The sequence below is a fragment of the Poecilia mexicana genome, unplaced genomic scaffold, assembly GCF_051168715.1.
Source record: "Poecilia mexicana isolate PSO_F unplaced genomic scaffold, ASM5116871v1 scaffold_5, whole genome shotgun sequence".
NCBI lineage: Eukaryota > Metazoa > Chordata > Actinopteri > Cyprinodontiformes > Poeciliidae > Poecilia > Poecilia mexicana.
Genome location: NW_028263374.1, coordinates 24717409 through 24737628, shown reverse-complemented (window position 1 = coordinate 24737628; position 20220 = coordinate 24717409). Strand labels below are relative to the sequence as shown.

General features: G+C 36.8%; 1 protein-coding gene and 1 long non-coding RNA gene across 2 annotated transcripts; one reads left to right on the top strand and one right to left on the bottom strand.

Moving 5' to 3' along the window:
- Nucleotides 1–464: 464 nt before the first annotated feature.
- Nucleotides 465–19608, bottom strand: lactbl1b (lactamase, beta-like 1b). The gene is made up of 7 exons (XM_015007338.2): nucleotides 18566–19608; nucleotides 14459–14642; nucleotides 10933–11039; nucleotides 8473–8630; nucleotides 3967–4214; nucleotides 3279–3384; nucleotides 465–2512 (listed from the first exon to the last, which is right to left on the bottom strand). Exons 1-7 carry the CDS (start codon nucleotides 18671–18673, stop codon nucleotides 1534–1536), a joined length of 1890 nt encoding a protein of 629 aa, XP_014862824.2. The 5' UTR covers nucleotides 18674–19608; the 3' UTR covers nucleotides 465–1533.
- On the top strand, nucleotides 11779–12353 carry LOC106909526 (uncharacterized). Its single transcript, XR_001416105.2, has 3 exons — nucleotides 11779–11886; nucleotides 11986–12197; nucleotides 12268–12353. It is a non-coding gene; the product is annotated as an uncharacterized LOC106909526 (long non-coding RNA).
- Nucleotides 19609–20220: the final 612 nt, after the last annotated feature.

Here is a 20220-nt window from a genome sequence, read left to right as displayed (position 1 = left end):
GCAATGTTTTCTAAAAATAGAGTCCTTTTAAATTTTAAACTAAAACAATTTCTGGGTATTTAGAAATCTAATACTGTGACCATATGTATCATTTTACCTCAAATAATATTTTTCTATCTTTTAAAAGATCCTTAAATATCCCCTTTAAACAGTTGGCTGCTTACAGTTTTGCTGCATCGTCAACGTAACATTGATTGATTTGCTAAAATCTGCTTGACTTGATCTAGTGCTGATTGCCTTGGCTTGGGTCACCACATTTGCAGGCAAAGTCATAAACTCAATGTTTTAAAACATATGTTTCTAATGAGATTATGCATATTTCTTACATAGAGTGTATCAAAAATAATACCACAACTTCAAAGCAATAACTTACATATTATTTTTGGCACTTTTTTAATGTTCTGTAGAAGCTAATGGTGCTGCATGACTAATGCTGGCTTGTGCAGGAACAATATGTTGACACCTTGTTTTTTTTTATTTACAGTATTTTATTTCATTCCTCTTTAACACTGCTATTGACTTCACATTACACAGAATGTTTTTTTCTGACATTATGGCAATAGTTATCTTCAAGAAGAGAATATAAAAAAATACATAATATACAGTGAGGTTTGATAAAAACCAAATATGGTAATACTATGACCCAAATTTAAACCAGCATCACAGGAAAACAAAGGTGCATTCTCAGCAACAACAAAGTGGAAAACACTTACTGAAAACTGAAAACACGCTCTATGATAATGACTGGCCAAATCATTTGTTGTAGGACAAAGCATATGGAATCCATCACAAATAATAATGACCTTCTGATCAATTACTGGAAGGAGTTTTAAACAGCCACTTTGCTGTGCTGCAGTGTCAACCTCAGCCTTTATAGGAACTATGGATTAACATGCAATTTTAGTTATTTTTGTCCTCTTCTATCCATATGTATAACAGTGTTATTTTCTATTGTTTGTGTAAAGTTATTGAATTAAGTCGCTATTGCAGCTACAGCAAGATAACAGGAAGCTGCAGCCTTTGCAAGCCTTTGCACTTTCTGTACATTCTGTATGTTAAATCAGACTGCATTGTTTTTAGCTATTGTTTAAGCTGCTTTAAAACTTTGGAAATGTTTACCAGTTCCAATAAGACAGATTGAAAATGGATGAGCCAAATATCTTGTTTACTGATAATCCTGCTTGAAGAAGTGAACATATGTTAAATTGTTATATGACTGACCACAAAAAGTGTTGTTCTGCTGTTTTCTCTAGAGACATTAACAGAAGAAGGCAGGGCGAGCAAACGCACTGAATTGCCGCAGAGTCAATATTTAGCTCAGATGTGTAATAAAGGGCCTGTGTGAGAATGACATTCATGTACATCACCCAGCAAAAAAAATATGTGCAAAGTACTTGTCTTTCTTATGTGTTCTCATTCAAGAGTTCTTTTCAAAACAATACTAATGGCGTCCCCTCTGATTTCAGGTGAGTCTTTCACTGTTGCATGCCTTTCTTCATATCATCCTTGGGGCACAAAAACACTTGCTGCTCCTCAGCTGGTGAAGGTTGGCCTGCGGGCTATTCGCACCACATTGTATGTGTTTAGCCCTGGTGCATCAAAGCCTGGGGACAAGCCCTGATTATTAAAGACATAAAAGTTAAACAGCTGGCCATCTTGGGCTTCCAACGAGACTGAAGCCTTGCCCACTCTCAAAACACAAGGGTACTCTTTATCAAACACAACTCTGAAAACCCGCTCAACTAAGTAGTTAAGCTTTATTGTCCTGTACTTCTCTGGAATCAGCTCTTCGATCTGAGGTCCAAACTGCTGCATGATCAGAACTCCGTCAGGTCCCACTTTGATCTCATAGAAAGTGATGTTGCTGTATGTGAAAAACCCAATGTAAGGCTCTGGATTTGGGGAAGCAACAAGAATCTTTTTGGCTTCCCTAAAGGCTTTCTCTATTGCTGGAACAATGTAGCTATAGGCCTTTGTGACCACATCCTGGTTCTGAGGCCTGCTGCCCGCCATTAGGATTACCAGGCCGAGCTTCAGCCTGGGAACCAGGGAGAACGTGGCTGAGTAGCCGTCCAGATCACCATCTTTCCTCAACATCTCGTAGCCCATGAGGTCATTCACCTCCCAAGGGGTCCCAGTACGGTTTGCAAAGTAATCCTTATCACACCTAAAGAGTGGGTTCAACATGATCTTCAGAGAATCAGGCTCCAGCAGCTTACGGTGGTAGGCCCCCAGCAGCACCATGGCAAGTTTGGCCATGTCTGCAGGGGTGGAGAACATCTGACCTGAAGGTCGGTACCAGCCGAGATCATAGAGAGGAGCAGGCTTTCCGTTTGAGTAAACTCCCACAGCAAACTGGCTCTGTAACCCAGGGGTCAGTTCAAAACTGGTGTCTTCCATTCCTAATCGATCCAAGATGTTTTCTGTGACCCATCGTTGGTAGTCAACTCCAACCACTCTTTCAGACATCACATGAGCGAGTAGAGAGAATGCGAGGTTACTGTAGTGACACCTAGCAAAGGAAGCAAACCAAGTAAATTTAGAAGTGCTTTGAAAAGAACTGAAGCAGTTAAACACTTTCTGTAAAAGAAAAATGAAATCCACAGAATGGATTGTGTTATGCTAGACATGATATGTCAAAGCAGATTTGTCCTGGTTTCAGATACGTTTCCCAGTTGGAGATTTAATCATGACCAACTGAGATACAATTTTTCTGTTGACAACAACTGAAGAATTTCTTTACACAAGTATCCCTGCAAGGCTGCACAGTGGCGCAGTTGGTAGAGCTGTTGCCTTGCAGCAAGAAGGTTCTGGGTCCGATTCCCGGCCCCGGTCTTTTTGCATGGAGTTTGCATGTTCTCCCTGTGCATGTGTGGGTTTTCTACGGGAACTCTGGTTTCCTCCCATAGTCCAAAAACATGTCAGGTTAATTGGCCTCTCCAAATTGTCCCTAGGTATGAATGTGTGTGTGCATGGTTGTGTGTCTCTGTTGTCCTGCGACAGACTGGCGACCTGTCCAGGGTGTACCCCGCCTCTCGCCCGGAACGTCAGCTGGAGATAGGCACCAGCAACCCTCCTGACCCCACTGAGGGACAAGGGTGTAAAGAAAATGGATGGATGGATGGATGGATGGAAGTATCCCTGCACTTATCCACTGTGCAGCAAATTAAAGAATTCAAATTTTAAGAATTAATTTGTGTTAGTATGTGAATTAGAACCGCAGGTCAGAGACATAAGAGTTAGCAACGTTCCACTCTGAACAATGAAACAAGCCTTACTTGGTTCCTGGATCTGCAACAAGAACATCATCTTGTAACAGATTGATTGCTGATTGCGTTTTGCCTTTCCAGAGTAAATTTGTAGCCCTCAGCCTCCTGGGCAGACCTGAAGCAGAACAAACAAAGCAGCATGGGATTGAAGAAAACAACCAAACTACTGGTTGATAGTAGCAAAGAAAAACATGTATTTCCAGGCATTAGGCACGGTTTCCATCTTCTTGGAGTGATTTTCCAAAATCACTCTTATTACATCAGAGTGTTTGTTTCACTTGTCTTAAAACAGCACTTCAGTGTTATGAGACAACCATATAGTTCTCTGAACGTGATTATTATGTTCACCCCTGATTCTTTGATGGCAAACTAAGGCACGTAATGATACTCAGAGACATGCGCTACTTTATTTTTTTCCTGATTTTTTTTTTTTTTCAGATTAACTCAATTACCTGAAGTATCACAAGCTGAAAAGACCTGAAAAGACCAAAATGTGACTCTTCATGGACAACCAGGGCAATTCTAGTTTTCTGAAAAACATCGTATGATTTGCCTTTCTGAGGACAAGAAGCGGCATGGTTGCTGAAAAATGGCAAAGTGGTATTTGGAAAATACACAAGCAGCAGTTTTGTTTCACACAAAAGCAGTTTTCTTGTTGTCATGTTTTTGTTTTTTATAATCTGCTGAATGCACAAACCTGAGAGCTGGCTTGCCATCCTGCGCAGGGTGACAGAGGAGGAGCGAATTTGTACCTCTCCACTGTCTAGAAATATTAGGCCATCCGTCACGTATTTTAACTCAGAGTCTCGTGTTTTCCCCAGGGGGTTTTTTATCGTGAAATTTTCTACATATTTTTCCAGTGGATCATCTAAGGAGGCAATCTTTCCATCCTCCCACAGTTTGTAGAGCATCAGCGTTGGGAAAATCTTCGATAAGCTGGCAATTCTGAAAGACAGACAAGACGACATAGTGATTGGTTTTAAATCTAATGTAGAAGAGCCCTTTCTAGCACTAATCCATAGATTGTATTTACTCAAATTTTTTTGTGCTGTTTTTGAATTGAGGCCACATGTACTGACCTGAATGGCCTGACTGTATAGATGTGAGAAACGTCTAAAGATAATGGGCAAAATCTAAACATTGAACTGATACAGTGTCTTCCAAGAGTAATATATTGAACATCCAAACTCTTTTTATTAGGTAAATACATTTTTTAAAAACATGTTCAATAATTAATGTGGTGTTATATGTCATATGTAGAAAATGGTTAACACGTTTTGCGGTGAGAGCTACATTCATTCAGCTTTTGTCCCCCTTTCTGGATGTTTTACACACGTACTGCAAAATGTCTCTCATCCTTGTTTTCTCAGTCTTTCTCAGTGGACCTGCTTCATTGGCACTGAATCAAAAGAAAGTTACGGTAATATTGTATGAACTTTTCTGAAGAGTAATGTAATAAATAAAGAACAGAAACTAAACTATTGATGATATTTGGGCTTTCACAACCACACACAAACTAAATATTGCATTTAATGAAAATGTTTATTCAAAACTCAAATGAAAAAAAAAACTTTAAAATGCCTAACAGCTCTTTCCTCACATTCTTTTCTGCTTTTCTTTACTTTTATAGCTGCAACTTCACATTTAGAAAAACATTGCCTAGGCAACCACGTATGGAGCAAAATGCCAGCTGTGACAAAAAGCACAGCTGGCGTTTAGTGGAAAACTCTATAAACTGATCATCAGTCCTTTCAGGAAAGTGTGTGAATGATTTAGTCAGAAGGTGCACTGATAAATCTTTTTCTACTTTTAAATGTTGTGTTTTTTTTAAAGGGTTAATTGGGTCCCATTTCACACACTGGGATGTGCTTTGGTTTGAATCGATCTGTGCCAAGGACCAGTGTGCAGTGAAGAAGGTCTTCATTCTCTTTAAATTGTCCTCCAATTTAGTGTTTGTGCATAATATGAGGGGGTCAATAATCTCTTTAGCATTCTTCTACTCCTATTTCTAAACAGAAGCAGCAAAATTTTATACAGTATAAAAGCAACTTCTTGAAGAATGTTCTTGTTTAATGTAAATTCTTTTAAATAAACTGTTATCATGTTTGTGGGTTATTTAGATTGAAACTGTTTTTCTTCAGACAGTAGCTGGAAATATAGCTGAAGAGTTTGAGATATTGGATTGATCTTTCAAGGAGTGAGAGATTAAACTATCACGTTGTCATGCTGAAGAATGGTCTTAGCATGGGGATTTTCTGTCAGTATAACTCAACTTCATCTGTATTGATTTTAAAAGTTTTCTTTCTGAAGTTGTTTGATGTTGTACCTCATTTGCTCCCTAAGAGGTTTAAAGACATTTCTCACACATCTTCAGTTGTGTTTATGTTCTTTTGCAGTTGGAAAAGATATTTTGTATGGAACCCTTTTCATCACATAGCCAGTGCTACACAATAAATAAAGCATACAGAATCAAGCAGGTCTCCAGGGAAACATCTGTATCATCCTGACAGCCTAGGGAAGAGCTTATTCTAGGCCTGGAAACAGTGTAATCTTAGGTTTTAGCTCAAAGCGCCACTCTCTGACTTAAAAAGATGTACTCAACTTCCTGTGTCTAAACTAGAGCCAAAGTCAGAAATTCACAAAAAGCACTATTAGCTTTTGATGATATGAAGATATGTAAACATGTATGATTTCCATTGCGTTTATTTTCAGTCATTTTGTTTTGCTATTACTTTTGTGCAGTTTTAAGTTATTGAGGTGAACTTTGTGAGTTTTCGGTCATCAACAGAGAGGCACCAACAATTTTGACCATGCCTGTAAATACACTGAAAGCAAAAATGTGTTTCACGCTGCACAAAAATGTGTAATTATGATAACTGTTTTCATCCTCGCATATCCAAGCAAGCACCTTGTCCACACTCAAGGCACAAAGCTTGTTGATAGTATGAGTTTGACACTGTCAGGTCTGTTCCTTGTCTCTGTTACTGTTTGTGGAATCGAAGTACTGGATCTCAAGTCAAGGAGAGGAGGAGTGTCTGGTAGGGGGACATCAGGCTTTCATCTTTGATTTGTAGATGCTCTTGTTCTGTTAGCATCTTCAAAGCATGACCTTTAGCATCCATTGGAGGATTTGGCAGTCAGGTCTAAACAAAAGTTTATACCAAGCTTTCATTTTGTAAAGCTGTTGTACATATTTCATGAACAAAAGCTTTTTAAGCTTTGTTTTATTTCAGGTTCTTTCTTTTTTTTATGTTCTTATATTTAGATGAGGGTTTTCCCTGCACTCAGAGTGCAGAGTGTTCAGATATTTTGGTTTCTTGCTCACAAGCTGTGGCAGTATGGAGTGGGAGATGAGAAGAAAAACTGGGGCCTCTTCTTTTGTAACCTGAGTTTAGAGAAAGAAAACTTCAACACGTCTGCAAGAGGGTGTAAAGTGCAAGCTGTAATGGTTTGAAAGAGAAGGAATATCTTTGGAGAACAGGTCTTCTCTCTGTTTTATCAAAGGATCTTCTTCACAACCAAATCAACACAACCCAGTCGAGGCAACAAATACTACACGTTTCAAAACAAGAACACATGAACATAGCAAGGGAAAGCAAGGCCTATTGTGCCCACACGACTCCTGTCATTCTGACGCTGGGGAAACAAATTCCTTTAGGGATAAATACCTTGGTACCACAACTGGCAAGGATAAATAAATAAATAAATAAACTTGGATTAACAAAATAAGCTCCCCATCATTTATTCTGCTTTTATTTCCTGCATACTTTTATTTATCTGATGGAGCATTTACCAATCAGTTCTTAATAACAGTATTTATTTATTTCGTTTTGAATGAAACATCTCTTCACATGTCTGTGCCTCAACATGAGGTGTTCAGATATTTTGGTTTCTTGCTCATGTGCTTTTGCAGTAAGAGATGAAAAGACAAATTGGGGCCTCTTCTGCTGCAATCTGGGCATTTCTCTGAGCTGTCATGGTGACGAAAGAGTAGAGCAAAAAAGAAAAGCTCTTGATATTTGATCCATTTTGTCATCCATTTAGGCTCACCTCTGGTCATGAGATGTGGATCATTACCAGAAGAATAAGAACTCATTCTTTTAGTTACCGATAATTAACTTCTTCCATATGGTGGCCATACTTAACCTTAGAGATAGAGCTTCTCATCTCAGGGAAGCACAAGACATAAATAATAGAATCTGTTATGTCTGTTTAATGCAGGAGTGTTGAAAGTGGTTCTGATTTAAGTTTCAACTCTTAAACGTTCTGATCAAATAAATTTTGAAATAGTATCAACATATTATCATGTTACCATGATACACACTTTGACTGACAGTTTGCAGCAACACAGAACAATTAGGTAGAGCACTGCTCTATTCTACATACTCTGTTTACTCAATGCAATGTCAGTGAAGACATTTACAACTTTCTAAGGAAGACATGTTAATAAGGACGCTGCTGGGAGAGAAACATAACAGACCAAGCCATGGCCCTTTGTCAGGACAGTGTTGTGTAAGACCTGCTCATGGCCTTAGCCACTGACTCAGCCTTCAAAGTCTCCAAAATTGCAGTTTTTATCAAGCATTGTGCCCGTCAGAGTTTTGTTAACACAATAGAAACCAATATGGTTGAACTACAAAGAGACCTGAATGCACATGCTGAATTGCCTTTTGGGGCAGCTGTGGGCAGATCACTTCTTTGCTGCTTGAATAATGGGTATTGATTGCTCTGGAGAGGGAACAACTCATCTGGGGCGAACACGAGATAACATTTTCCTGTGTATTTTAAAAAGATCACTGTGGTGCAGACCATTAAAAATAAATAAATAAATAAAAAGATTTACTTTTTCCTTTTCTGTTATGTAAGATTTAAACTATTTTTTTATTAGGCAGGACATATTATGTTTTGTTATTTTACTGATTAGACAGCACCCTCGGGCACCTTTTAATTAAACTGCAAATTGAATCAATCGTTTGTTCTGCTTTAATTCCTTCTTAAAGTGTGGTTAATTTAAATATGTGTTTTGGACTTAATGCTCTTTAATTAGCCCTATTGGCCCTTAAATAGGAAGGATTACTGACAAGTGAAATGTCAGTATTTAGAGCAGTCATCACAATATAAGTATACACGTTATACATTTAACAGAAAAATAAGGTTCTTAAAAGTAAAAATATTGTAAGTTGTGTTTCCATGCAGAACCAACCTGTAGATTGTGTATTCACTGGGTGGGCCTGACAGAGGATCACTGGCATTCCTCTTTCCAAAGTTGCCAGTCCACAAAACTGTATCGTTTAAGATCACAATGGCAGACAGAGCAGGAAGGCTGATGGGGTTGATGCTTTGGCGAAACAAAACATCCACCTGTAACAAAGAAAATCAGTTTATAAATATTTTTACAAAATAACTGAATATACATCTGGACTGAAAATCAATTTCCCTGTTTCCTTTGGTAATAGTATTCATTTCAATTAAATGTCTCTCACTTTATGGTGAGCATGGCAGCACACCAGGCTGAGGCCCCGCAACTGCATGAAATCACTCATATTGATGCTATTTATAGTGTCTTGGTGAGATTCCCTCCTATTGTGCCTGTTAGACTGTGAGAGATTTGAACATGCATTAAACTTCCACAGTAAGTTTTTGGTGGTTCATTATCACAGGGGCAGAATATCAGAGTTGTGAATGGGACATAGGAGAGGTTGATGAAAGCAAACAGGAATAAATCCATCAGGTTTGACCAGTGAATTTCAAGAACAAGTCACACAAAAACATGTTCAGGTTAAAGGAATCTGCATGGTTGACTCGAACTGCTGATATCAGTGTCATTTTTGCAGTTGCATGATAAAAATCACATCATTTGTTCTCTGAAAACCATGTGACCACGCATCAACAGTTTGACTTCAGACGACAGTTTGACTTCAGACAGACCATACTGGGTCTGTTAATGACTATAAAATCCATGGGGCAGCAGAAACTCTGGTTGGGCTGAAATGTCTTGCCTGGTCAAAAAAGTGAGTAACTTGTAGTATAATGGAATGTCATGCATTTTGTTAGAGCTCTTTAAAGGTAGAGTTTCAAAGGTTAGACAAGAACTTGATTGTTGCTTAACTGAATTGGGATCTAAATTCAGCTTTCACAGTGATGTTTCATAGGAAATTTGCACAAAAACCTCCTTTGTCTTGTGACAAGGTCAAGGACATTTGCTAAAACAGAAATCATATGTCTCTTACATACAGAGGTTGGTAATAGAAACCATGAGATCTTGTATCTCCTACCTGTTCCTTTTTGAAAAAATGTAGTAAATTATCTAATGAACAGAAAATAGTCATGATTTATTTAGCTTGGCAGCATCGGTATTGCCTTGACAGTGAAGGAGGTTTTCCAGATTTGCTCCAATCAGAACATGTCTAAGTGAGTTATGGAGCTTGTGGAGATGGAAGAAGATTCTTAAATGTGTGGCATTGTTGTATTTTGTAGTCAGAATGAAAATCCTTGCAAATAAATTCAACAACTCTCTCTCAGCCACGTGCACAAAAACATCACTATCACTACACAAGATCCTCCCTCTCAGAAGCCGTTTTCCACTCTGTGAATCGTTTTGACTCTAAAACTATTGGTGCCTGATATAGATTTAATTATCCTAATTTGTTTGGCTGTTATCAAATCAATCATGCCCATATGACGTCTAACCAATGAAAACCGGAAGTAGAGGATTGAGTCTGCTGGCTAGTGCTATATGTTGCATCACTTAATAAAATGAATGCTCCAAGTAAATTAAATAATGCCCAACTTTTTGTTCATTAAAAACTCCTAATCCAATAAACCCAATTCCAACAAGAGCTAATTTAATTGTCTGACCTCATGCTAGGCTTCCCATCATTCCAAAAGGATTCTTATACGCACTTGCAAAATGTAAGTGCATATAAACTTTACAGTTGTTGACTGTGTGGTGTCTTCTATGACAATATTTTTGTGTTTTTATGGTGTAAAGCACTTTGAAGGGCCTTGTTCCTGAAATGTGTTATAGAAATAAACTTGATCGGTTGATTAAAACTTGATTATGTTCAATGCTCTGAAGAGATGTGGAGAGGAAGGTTGATCCAAACAATGTTTTGCTTTATTTTGTAAAGCAAAACAAACAAACAACAAAAACATTATCAATAAAATATTAGTTACTTTTTGCTTTAGGATGCATGTTAGGTAATGAAACAAAAAACTTGTAAATCATAAAATGTTTTAGGTAAGACTCTAAGTATGTCTGTGGAAAAATAAGCAAATTAAAATTAAGACTTCTTACAGATTGAAAAGGTACAATTCAAATTCAAATATTAAATGGCTGCTGAGATTTAATACACAAGGACAAATGTGATGACAGTGTTTGTCTGCTCCTTTACTTAATGCAGTTAAGCTTTTACTACTAATGTGCATGTACTTTATTCTGTCATCAGATGTTAAAGTGCTTCTTTCTGCAGCCCACAATGCAACCTTTTGCTCCAATGAACTGATTTTTTTTTCCATTTGCTGTTTCTTTAATCTCCTTCTGTGGAATAAAACAACATTTGGTGTGAAGGATTATCCATGCAGCCTCTCAGTTTACTCATTTTTGAGTGAGCATGATGGTGAAATAACTGCAAACTGTCTTTGCGTGGTTAACTTTTCTGACCTTTTCCAGGGCTTCTTTCAGACTGGGGATAGGATGCTCCAAAGGGAGCGGCTCAGGAAAGCGGGGACACATCATCTCTGAATTGGCATTACGACCCATCTCTTCATCTGATTGATGGATGAGAAAGGAGGAAAGAGAGGGAAAAATAAATGTCAGATAAAGCCTACTGGGAGACAGGTTTGTTATACGTAAATCCCACTTGATATTTGATAGAATACAGTGCCCAGGGCGCAATGTTGGGGATGATGGGGTTTAATTGGATGACTGAGCGTTTCATTTAATTATCTCTGCTTTCTAACGAATCCTCTTGATCTTACAAGGTACATTTAGACACGATGTGCTCTATGCAACTCCCTGATGAAAGAAGATGTGACCTGCTTTTGCTCTTAACACTGATAATTCAGCACATATCACTGTAGCCTCTGGCCACCTATCTACCTGATATTGTAAACTCACATCACAAAAAAATAATAAAATAAAGTTTTTGAACAAAAATCCTCATCTTCCAGTGTAAGAAGTGCTTTCTTTTAGTGAGATTTATAATCTTATACATACACGTGACAATACGTTAAAAAATAGGGTGTTTTTGTGTTTTTATACTTTTGTTGAAGAGTTGCATAACTTAAAGCCTGATAAGGTGATATAATAACAAAAATGTAGTGCAACAGTTTTAGTATTTACATATTTAAATGTTGTGTAAATTAAAATACATTCTTGATGATGAATTATTTACTGCATATCCCAATATTGAACCTTTTATTTGGTCTTCACAAACAAAGTAATGTCAGGGTTCCTGTGTGTGTGTGTGTGTGTGTGAGTGAGGCATCTGTTCCAGCGAGGATCTTGGTGGAGAACCTGGGAAGCCTACGCAGGTGGATCTCATCTGCCTCATCAGTGTTGGGGATAAAGGAGCAGCAGAACATTCACTCAGTGCTGGATGATTAACGTGCACCGGTAGTCTTTCTAGCCGTTTCTTGTGATTACTAGTTGATTTGATCTGTCTCTGCAGTACTTTACCAGTGGTTTCAAGTCCCTGTGTTTGCCTGCCTCTAGGTCAGTCTCTGGATTTTCTCTGGACCAAGTTCCTTCGTTCTCTCCTCCTGAGGATTTCCCTCCAAGTCTGCCTGCCCGCTGTTCCCTCCACACCTCTCCACCAGTTCTCCGGCTCCAATCATTACCATCCTCACTCCTCTCAGGAACCTCTGTGACCTATCTCCACACTGGACCTTGGCAATTCCCCATGCCTCAACCATAGCCATTCTAAAGTAAGCCTTTTCTCTGTGCATCGCTGAACATCCATTTTTTGAGCCACCAGTAATCCCGCTCTCATTCCAGGCACCTCCGATTGTTTGACACTACCGCCCCTCAGAGGACTAAGAAGATTTGTCTGTTGACTAAAAGAGAATAAAAAATCTTACCTTACTCTGCTTGTTGATTTTGCATGTGGGTCAGAAGGTTAAAGCCGAACATGGCAAGTAATGTACAACTTTGATAATTGTTGTAGTGATTTAAAATCTTTATGTGGAATATTAGGCTATTATTAGGCTATAAACTGTGCCCAGTTTCACTGATGGCACTAATCTTGTGTAGTTTAAAATAACATATTTTAATAACATGTATTTTAGTTAGAATAAGAAACAATTGAGAATCAAACAATGACAGGAGGCAAACAGTTTTGGTTCTTGAGAATTTATGTCTGAAGTAATAAGACTAAATATTAATTATTTAGGATTTAGATAATACATACTACATAATTCAATAGTGTTACATGAGTATTTATTGTTATTTTCACTTGAAATAAGTTAATTTGTTATAGATAGTTAAGCACTTTGAATTGCCTTGTTGCTGGAAATTTGCTAAATAAATAAAATTACTTTGCTTTACCTTTATTTTATACATTTAAAAACTAATTCTCATCAGTAAAGACATAAAACAGCAATGCTGTATAAACTAAAGTTTTCATGTTTACTTAAACTTTCAACATAGAATGAAGAATGAAAATCAGAAATGTTAAATCTTGTGCACCTTTGACTTAGAAATCTAACCCTATGACACAGTTTTTCAGATTTTTTTACAGATTTTTTTTTACAGATTTGTTTCTATTAATTATCAACTGAGATACATTTAGATGAGCAACAAAACTATAGATGGAATTGTGAATAAAAGAAACAACTTGAGAATGTTTCTTTAATTTATTGAGTTAAGATGACCTTTGTTAGTTCTGCTTTGCAGCTCTGTGTTAATAAACTAAGCCAGTTTCACATAGATTTTTGATAATAATTTTACAAAAAGAACTGATAATAAGTAAAATGCTTGCGTGTCAATTACTGATAAGAGAATTATAAAGTCTCATCTTTTATCATTCCAACTAAAGAAAAACAAATGTATTGAAATCATAGACTTACCCCATCAAATGTTTGTTCATTTGGAACCAAATAATAAATAAACTTTATAATGTTTTCTGACTTCATGTCTTTATAGATACACCTTTACCTTTTTATTTAATCTGGTCGTCTGCAGGTTGTTTACATGTTTCAGTTTCTGCCTTTGTTTAAAATGCTGCCATCCACTTTTCTACTTTTAAAGAATGTAGAGATCCTGACATTTAACGCCAGTTTCACAGCCTGTTGTCTTATCTTTCAATCAAGCACTCACAAAAGATGCATGATAAAAAGCAAAAATATTGTACGTTTCAGACCTTGTGGCACAGCACAAGGTCTGAAAATAACATATTTTCAAAAGAATATAAAATGGGTAGCCTTTCAAGGTCAAGAATGAAAATTGGCTTCATGACTTCTGAGGAATGTCACATTGTCAAAATGTTGCTTAGCAAAGTTTCAAACACTTAATTACAGAACTTGCTTAACATTTTTTATTTGAGCCAGGAAACTAAAACAAAAGTAAAGAAAAAAAATGAAGCCTGACCTTCATGCTCTAAATACCCCCATTTTTAAGAATGTTTGTGTGGGTTTGAGTAGCAAAAAACTTTTGCTGAGAAACCAGGTGATCCCAAAACTCATGAGTAGTTTAGAGGTTTAACCTTACAAAAGTAAGCGTATCACTAAAATATGTGAGGTAAATTTATACTTTATTTCAGTTTAAATGCAGAGTAACTTAATAATAAGTTACTAATTGTTGTTAACAAGTCAAGCAATAATTAGTCAAGCTGTATGGTTACTTTATTGCGTTACAAAACATCATAAATTAACATCAGTAATAATTTAGCAAGTAACTGAAACAAAAAGTGAATGACATTGCAGGAAACTAATATCCTCCAACACATTTTTAATAACTAATACTACTATATGTATGTAACCTACTAATGTAAATCTTAAACTTGTGAAGTCCTAGGTACCTCGTTAAAAACCTTTTAAGGTACCATAAAAAATGATAAAAATCCTAACAATCCATTTAGAATACATTCAATATGAAGCTGATCCACTTTAAAACATTAATGACAAATATTTGAGTGAACAAAGCTTCACATTAAATACCCATTACCTAACACCATGACTGTAGCTCTTACCTGGCTTAAGTTTTGGCAGCTGATATTGCCAAAGGAAACAGCCTGTCATCACAAGAGACAGAAGGAGGAAGAAGAGCAAACCCAAATGGGCCAACTTCACCTTCATCTTGGTTTTTGAGAGTCCTTCGAATGTAACACTGGGAAGTGCTGAGGGAGCGGGAGGAGTAGCCACAACTGGAGTTGTCTTACAGAACAGAAAGAAAAAGCAGATACAGAACAACACGTTAGCTCCAAATGTGTGACTTTTTTTTTTTTATCTTCAGCCATTAACAGAGCTTTATCTATCTGCAGTTTTTAGCCTTCAACAAGATGCTTTGCTCCCTGAGGATTCAGGTGTAAAAGTTATCAGATATTCTTGTCAGACTGTTAAATGAAAGTAGTTCCTGTTGGACTTAGTAGAACTCACCACCTGATGCTTCGGAGGCCAGACCAGAGCAGGATTACCACAGAGAGAAATCTTCTTAACCCTCAAATAACATCAGAAATTTTCACTCAGTCATCCCTGTCATGTTCGCAATTTCTACTGTCGGAAGGCAGTAAATGGTTTCCCATGGAGGTTTTTCTGAGCAAGAGAAAGGCACAGACATGGACTCTCATCTCTGATTTTTACTAACTACGCTGTAATCCTGCACCATAGCCGCTGCCGTTCCTCACAATTCAATTTCCTCTCTAGCGTCCATAGGCTGTTGACATCATAATCCCCAGATTTACTCCACCAAAGCGGCCGGGGAAGTCTTAATCTCTAATCCCCATGAATCAATTCACTCTAGTCAAGCGTTGCCTTGTGGAACCCAACAGTAACTTCAGCTGAGATGGCAACCACTCAGGCCAGTGTGAGTTTTGATCGGGGTGTCAGGATGAGCCTGTTTGCTGAAGCATATTCTGAAAAGTACAATCACTTGGGTTCAACAAATTGAGGTCAGCTGGATTATGCAATTTGGGAACCCAGAGGGAATTCAGAAAATGACTAAAGAAAACATGTGCTTCAATTCTTAAAGGCTGTCACTGACAGCTGTAACTACCATGCAAACTGTTCCACAGCTACAATATTCTAATAACATGTTATGGTTTGATTCGCCATTGTAATTTTATGATATATCTGTGATGGATTTTCAACTGAATATGATTCATTACTTAATTTCATTGTTTTGTTTTGTTTTGTTTTATCTCATCTGAGGGAGAAAAGTTTCAAGTAAAAAATATGAGTAGCCTATAAATAATTGTATTTACTGTTTACTTTTTATTTTCAGCCTTAATAAGACTAAGACATCTTACACACCAATGTGTGAGATGTTTTTCATATCCATAAATGCACTTTGGATTATGTGCAACTATTTATTTGTGCACCAAAAGCTTTAAATATTGTTTCAGAAAGAGCAAATTGTAAATACTTCCTTGTTTAGGTATTTTCAAAGAAAATGGTGTTCCAAGATCTATCCTACTCTCACTAGCAGTAGTGAAAGTAGGATGCTTTACTTGCTTTGTGCTGAGAAACTGAATGTAGCTAAACTTTCTCCAACTTTTTTATATATTTGTAAATCATTTGTGACATTGGTGCCAGATGACCTTGTTTTGGTTTCAGTCCTGTTCCAGAGACCAGACTTTCATCAGTCAAACTATTAGATTTACCCTGAGAAAGTCGACTTCCCGAAACACCCCAGCAGTAAATATTGACTGGTAAGTCAGCATGGAGTGGAAATTCATTTGCCTAATGCTACCTCGATGAAAATTGATAGGTCACCATAAATCTGTGTTTGTGTTTCACATGCTGCACCCTGTGAAAGTACCCATCCCTGAAACATGTTTTTCTCCATAAGACAACTAAAACCATTTATGTGTTTTATTCATAATTTATGTGGTAGTCCAGTATAAGTAATGTATGCAAAGGTTGTCTTTTCGTTTGTTATTTTTTTTGTAATTTTTACAAACAAAACTCTTATAAATAGAGAATGCATGTACATTATAACCTACCCGAATACTTTTTACATCTCCGACTGTAAGTCCTTTAGGGAATCTTTGCGCATCTAGAGACTTGCTTGTTCACTCTTCTTTGCAAAATCACTCAAACTTAGACACATTTGGATCGTTTGAAAACTATAATCAAAACTTGCTATAGATTCTCAGTTGGATTTAGGTGTGGATTTTGACAAGATCAATCTAACCCAAAAAAATGCTTGGGGAAGGTAAAACTGTGCTCCAATCTCATATTTTATGCAGCATCTAACAGACTTTCTTCCACAATTTTCTTATGTAAAGCTCAATCTTTCCATCAATACCACATATCACCGTTGGATGTGTTTTTTTTTTTATTTTGTTTGTTTTCAATTTGTTTTTCTCTCTTCAAAACATTTTCCATCAAAGTGTCATCTAAACTGCAACAAGACTGTGTAGCTGCAGAGAGTTTAGTTTTTGTCTGAACTAACCAAAGCATCCTGTTCCACAATTTGTGTTGCAAAATTTAAACTAGAGTTTGTAAGCTTCTTTTAAAAAGACTGTCCACTTGACCCCCTTGGATAAAGGTCATGTTTAAAGTGTCACAACAAACAGATTATCCCAACTGATCTGTGCATCCAGAGTTATCCTGGTTGATATTTGCTGGTTGTTCTACTTGACAGACTGTTTCTGTTAACTCTTTCCTTTGTCTTGAGAATGAAAAGTCAAGATTTATTATTCGTTCAACAACTGTTCCAGAAATGCTGTAATAGCTCTGTAACTTATTTTACAGACAAATGTGTGACAAAGTACGGTATAAAACTGCAACAGCGCCTCCTAGTGTCACAATATACGGCAGTCACAGAATATAGTGTTAAACCTCTTCACATTCTGTGGGCAATGTAGAAGGTGAGAGAAAGACTCACCTAGTATACATTAAATTCTTGGCCATAAGAATTACACCTAATACAAAATAATTCAAACAAAGTGTGTCATGAATATGTGTGTATGTATTTCGTCTTAGGTCCATTTCCATACTCTGCAGAGCTTAGTCTGATACCCCCATCCTCTGTGCCCACTGTTTCCTCTATCTGCAACTACTGTTGATCTACCTGGTAAGTTAGCAGAAAATCAGAGGACCACTTGCTTTTAAAGAGAACTTTTCCTTCTTTAAAAGGCATGATGATTGAAGTTTTCATTATCACTATGCTTCCTGACTTATTCATGAATTATGGATGCTTTTTCTTTTGTTTTTACGGCAAATTATTTTTCCGCAAGTCCTACAAACAGGGACAGTACGGTTAGGCCCACATAGGAGCAGTACTGAAAGAGTAATTGTAATTGCTCATTTACACTAATTCAGTATTTTTTAATTGTTTTAATTTAGTCTTATTTTGTGTAATTCTACTTTTATGTTTCCAAGTTATTTTGTCTGCTCTACTTGCACTGAACATTATTTTTCAACATTGCTGCTGCAGTTTTTTGGTGCCAAAGATAATAAACCAGATGATATTTTTACTGTAAATGCATTGTATACTCTTTTTTTGTTACTTGTGGTACCACTAGGATACATATAGGATACAATGTAAACAGCACTGTGAGAGATGTAATGAGTGTATAGCAGGTCTGCAAATGATCTAATTGTCTGACTGTTCAGTGCAGTAATCCACGCTATTAGTAGAGATACAGGGTCTCAAAACCAACTTACACCCTTTGGAGAGTTGGACCATCCCTTTGCTTACCTCTAAAAGGCTGCTTTTAATTGAAATAATAAATTGCAATTTCTAGCCATTTGCTACCAGAACCTAATACACCTATGTTCAATCAGTGGCCATTTTCTTGGTTTACTAAATATCTGAATTTTTAATGCCTGAAATAGTGGGTCCAGTGCTCACTCACTTGGTTGTTGGTTATTAAGTGACTTGGTGTGATGCAGGACGTGTGAAAATAAGCACTCTGATCCCGGTTGTGTAATCTGCGCAGGGAGAGCAGCATCTGGCCCATTTTACCAAAACATCACTTCCAACTACCAGAGCACTAATCATTGCAGAGGTTTAATGTGTCTTTACCTTAATGCAGAGTTAGTGCATTACCACTTAAGTTGTACATCTGTTTGTGTGGAGGATTGTATTGACTTGTGAGTGGACATGAAGTTCACTTAGTGTTGGTTTTTACCTGTGTTTGAACCCCATCCAGCGAGGTTTGCTGTAGAACTTTACTCCCCGCCTTACCCATCTTGAAAAGGGAGAAGCTGTTAGATGAAAGGCAAAAACAGCTTTTCATTCATCAGCACCAGCAGCACAAGCTTGGAAGCTCTTATTCCTATCTGGTATGAATGAGCAAGCTAGCCACAATGCTTTTGCATCATTTTGTATGTTTACTCTTTTTTGCAATGTTATTTATTTGATAGTATTAGCTCATCTATTTGCCAAAATAGCAAGCAAACAGTTTACCACACACAGCATTGGATTATACACAATGCTTTTGAGATTGCTGCGTTTTCTAATACTATAACAAAAAAAAATCAAAACAACCTTTTTATCTTTTAATTAGGGTGCATGTTTTTTTATTTTTTATCTTTTGTTATGTAGTTGCAGATCGGATGGTTTTGTTGCTGAACACAATACCACATAACACACCCTGGCTCTTTTTTTTTTTTTTTTTTTTGCTCAACAGCTGAATTCACAAAAACACTTTGAAGATAATGTGTACCAAATGTCATCATGTCAGTTTCAACAGTGGGCTTTAAAACATTCTTCTGCACTTCTTTCTTAAGCTAAGCTGATGACCTGCTGAGATTATATATGTAATTTCTTTGATTATCTTTTTTTTTTTTTTTTTTACAATTTGAGAACCACAGATTTGTGTATTTTTAAAAGGTGCTTTGTGATAAAAAAAAAAAATACAAATCTTGGGAAGTACACCAGTAAATATTCCTTCATATCAAGACAATTAGTTTTGAAATGCCTAACGTTCAGACATAAATGTGATAGAAAATCATTGGAGTCCCTTCAAAAGGGCTGGGGACAACATTTTATTCACAAATCTAATCTATTTGGAAAATTTTTGCAAGACAGAGAGGATAACTAAAGATATGACATGTATTAGTAGACTAATACCGAAAAGACATAAATGCCAGATTTCAATTAAAATTGATAATATACAAATGTCAAATCATATGGTAAAAAAATAGTATTTATCATGGTTTTCATTTTATGTCACAAAACCCTGCCATTTTGACAAACTGTCAGAAACAATGTATTTTTAATCTACCAATGGTAGCTGAGTTGCAGAATTTCTCCTTTAGTATAAAGATAGTTTTCTCTCAGATGCCACAGTAGTTGACAAACCATTTATGGTGCAAGTTACATGGAAGGTGAAGAGATAAACAACACCAGCTGCATGTTGAGATTACCATTTATGTTATAAAGGTCAGAAATGCATCAAGAAACTGCTGCTTTTTTGATGTGTGTGGTTGTAAGCTCATCCTTAATGCCTTTGAACTAATTATTAATCAGGAAGACCTGACATTTCTGTTTTAAAGAAAGGTGATGTGGCTGAGGGTTAATTACTCCTAAATGACTTCACCTTTACTAACATGCAATTCTAAAAGCATTTAAATTTCATCTGAGACTAACTGTGCAGAAAAGACACTAAATTTTAAAATCAATCATGAAACAGTCCATACAATTTAGAGCTTGGCTAGTTCTGAGTCCATTGTTCGTCAAAGTATTGAACTGCAATTCATCTTAACTCCCTGGTTAAAAAATAAATAAAAAATCTATTTCTTCATCAACAACGTTGGAATTCCAATGAAATCTGCAAAACGC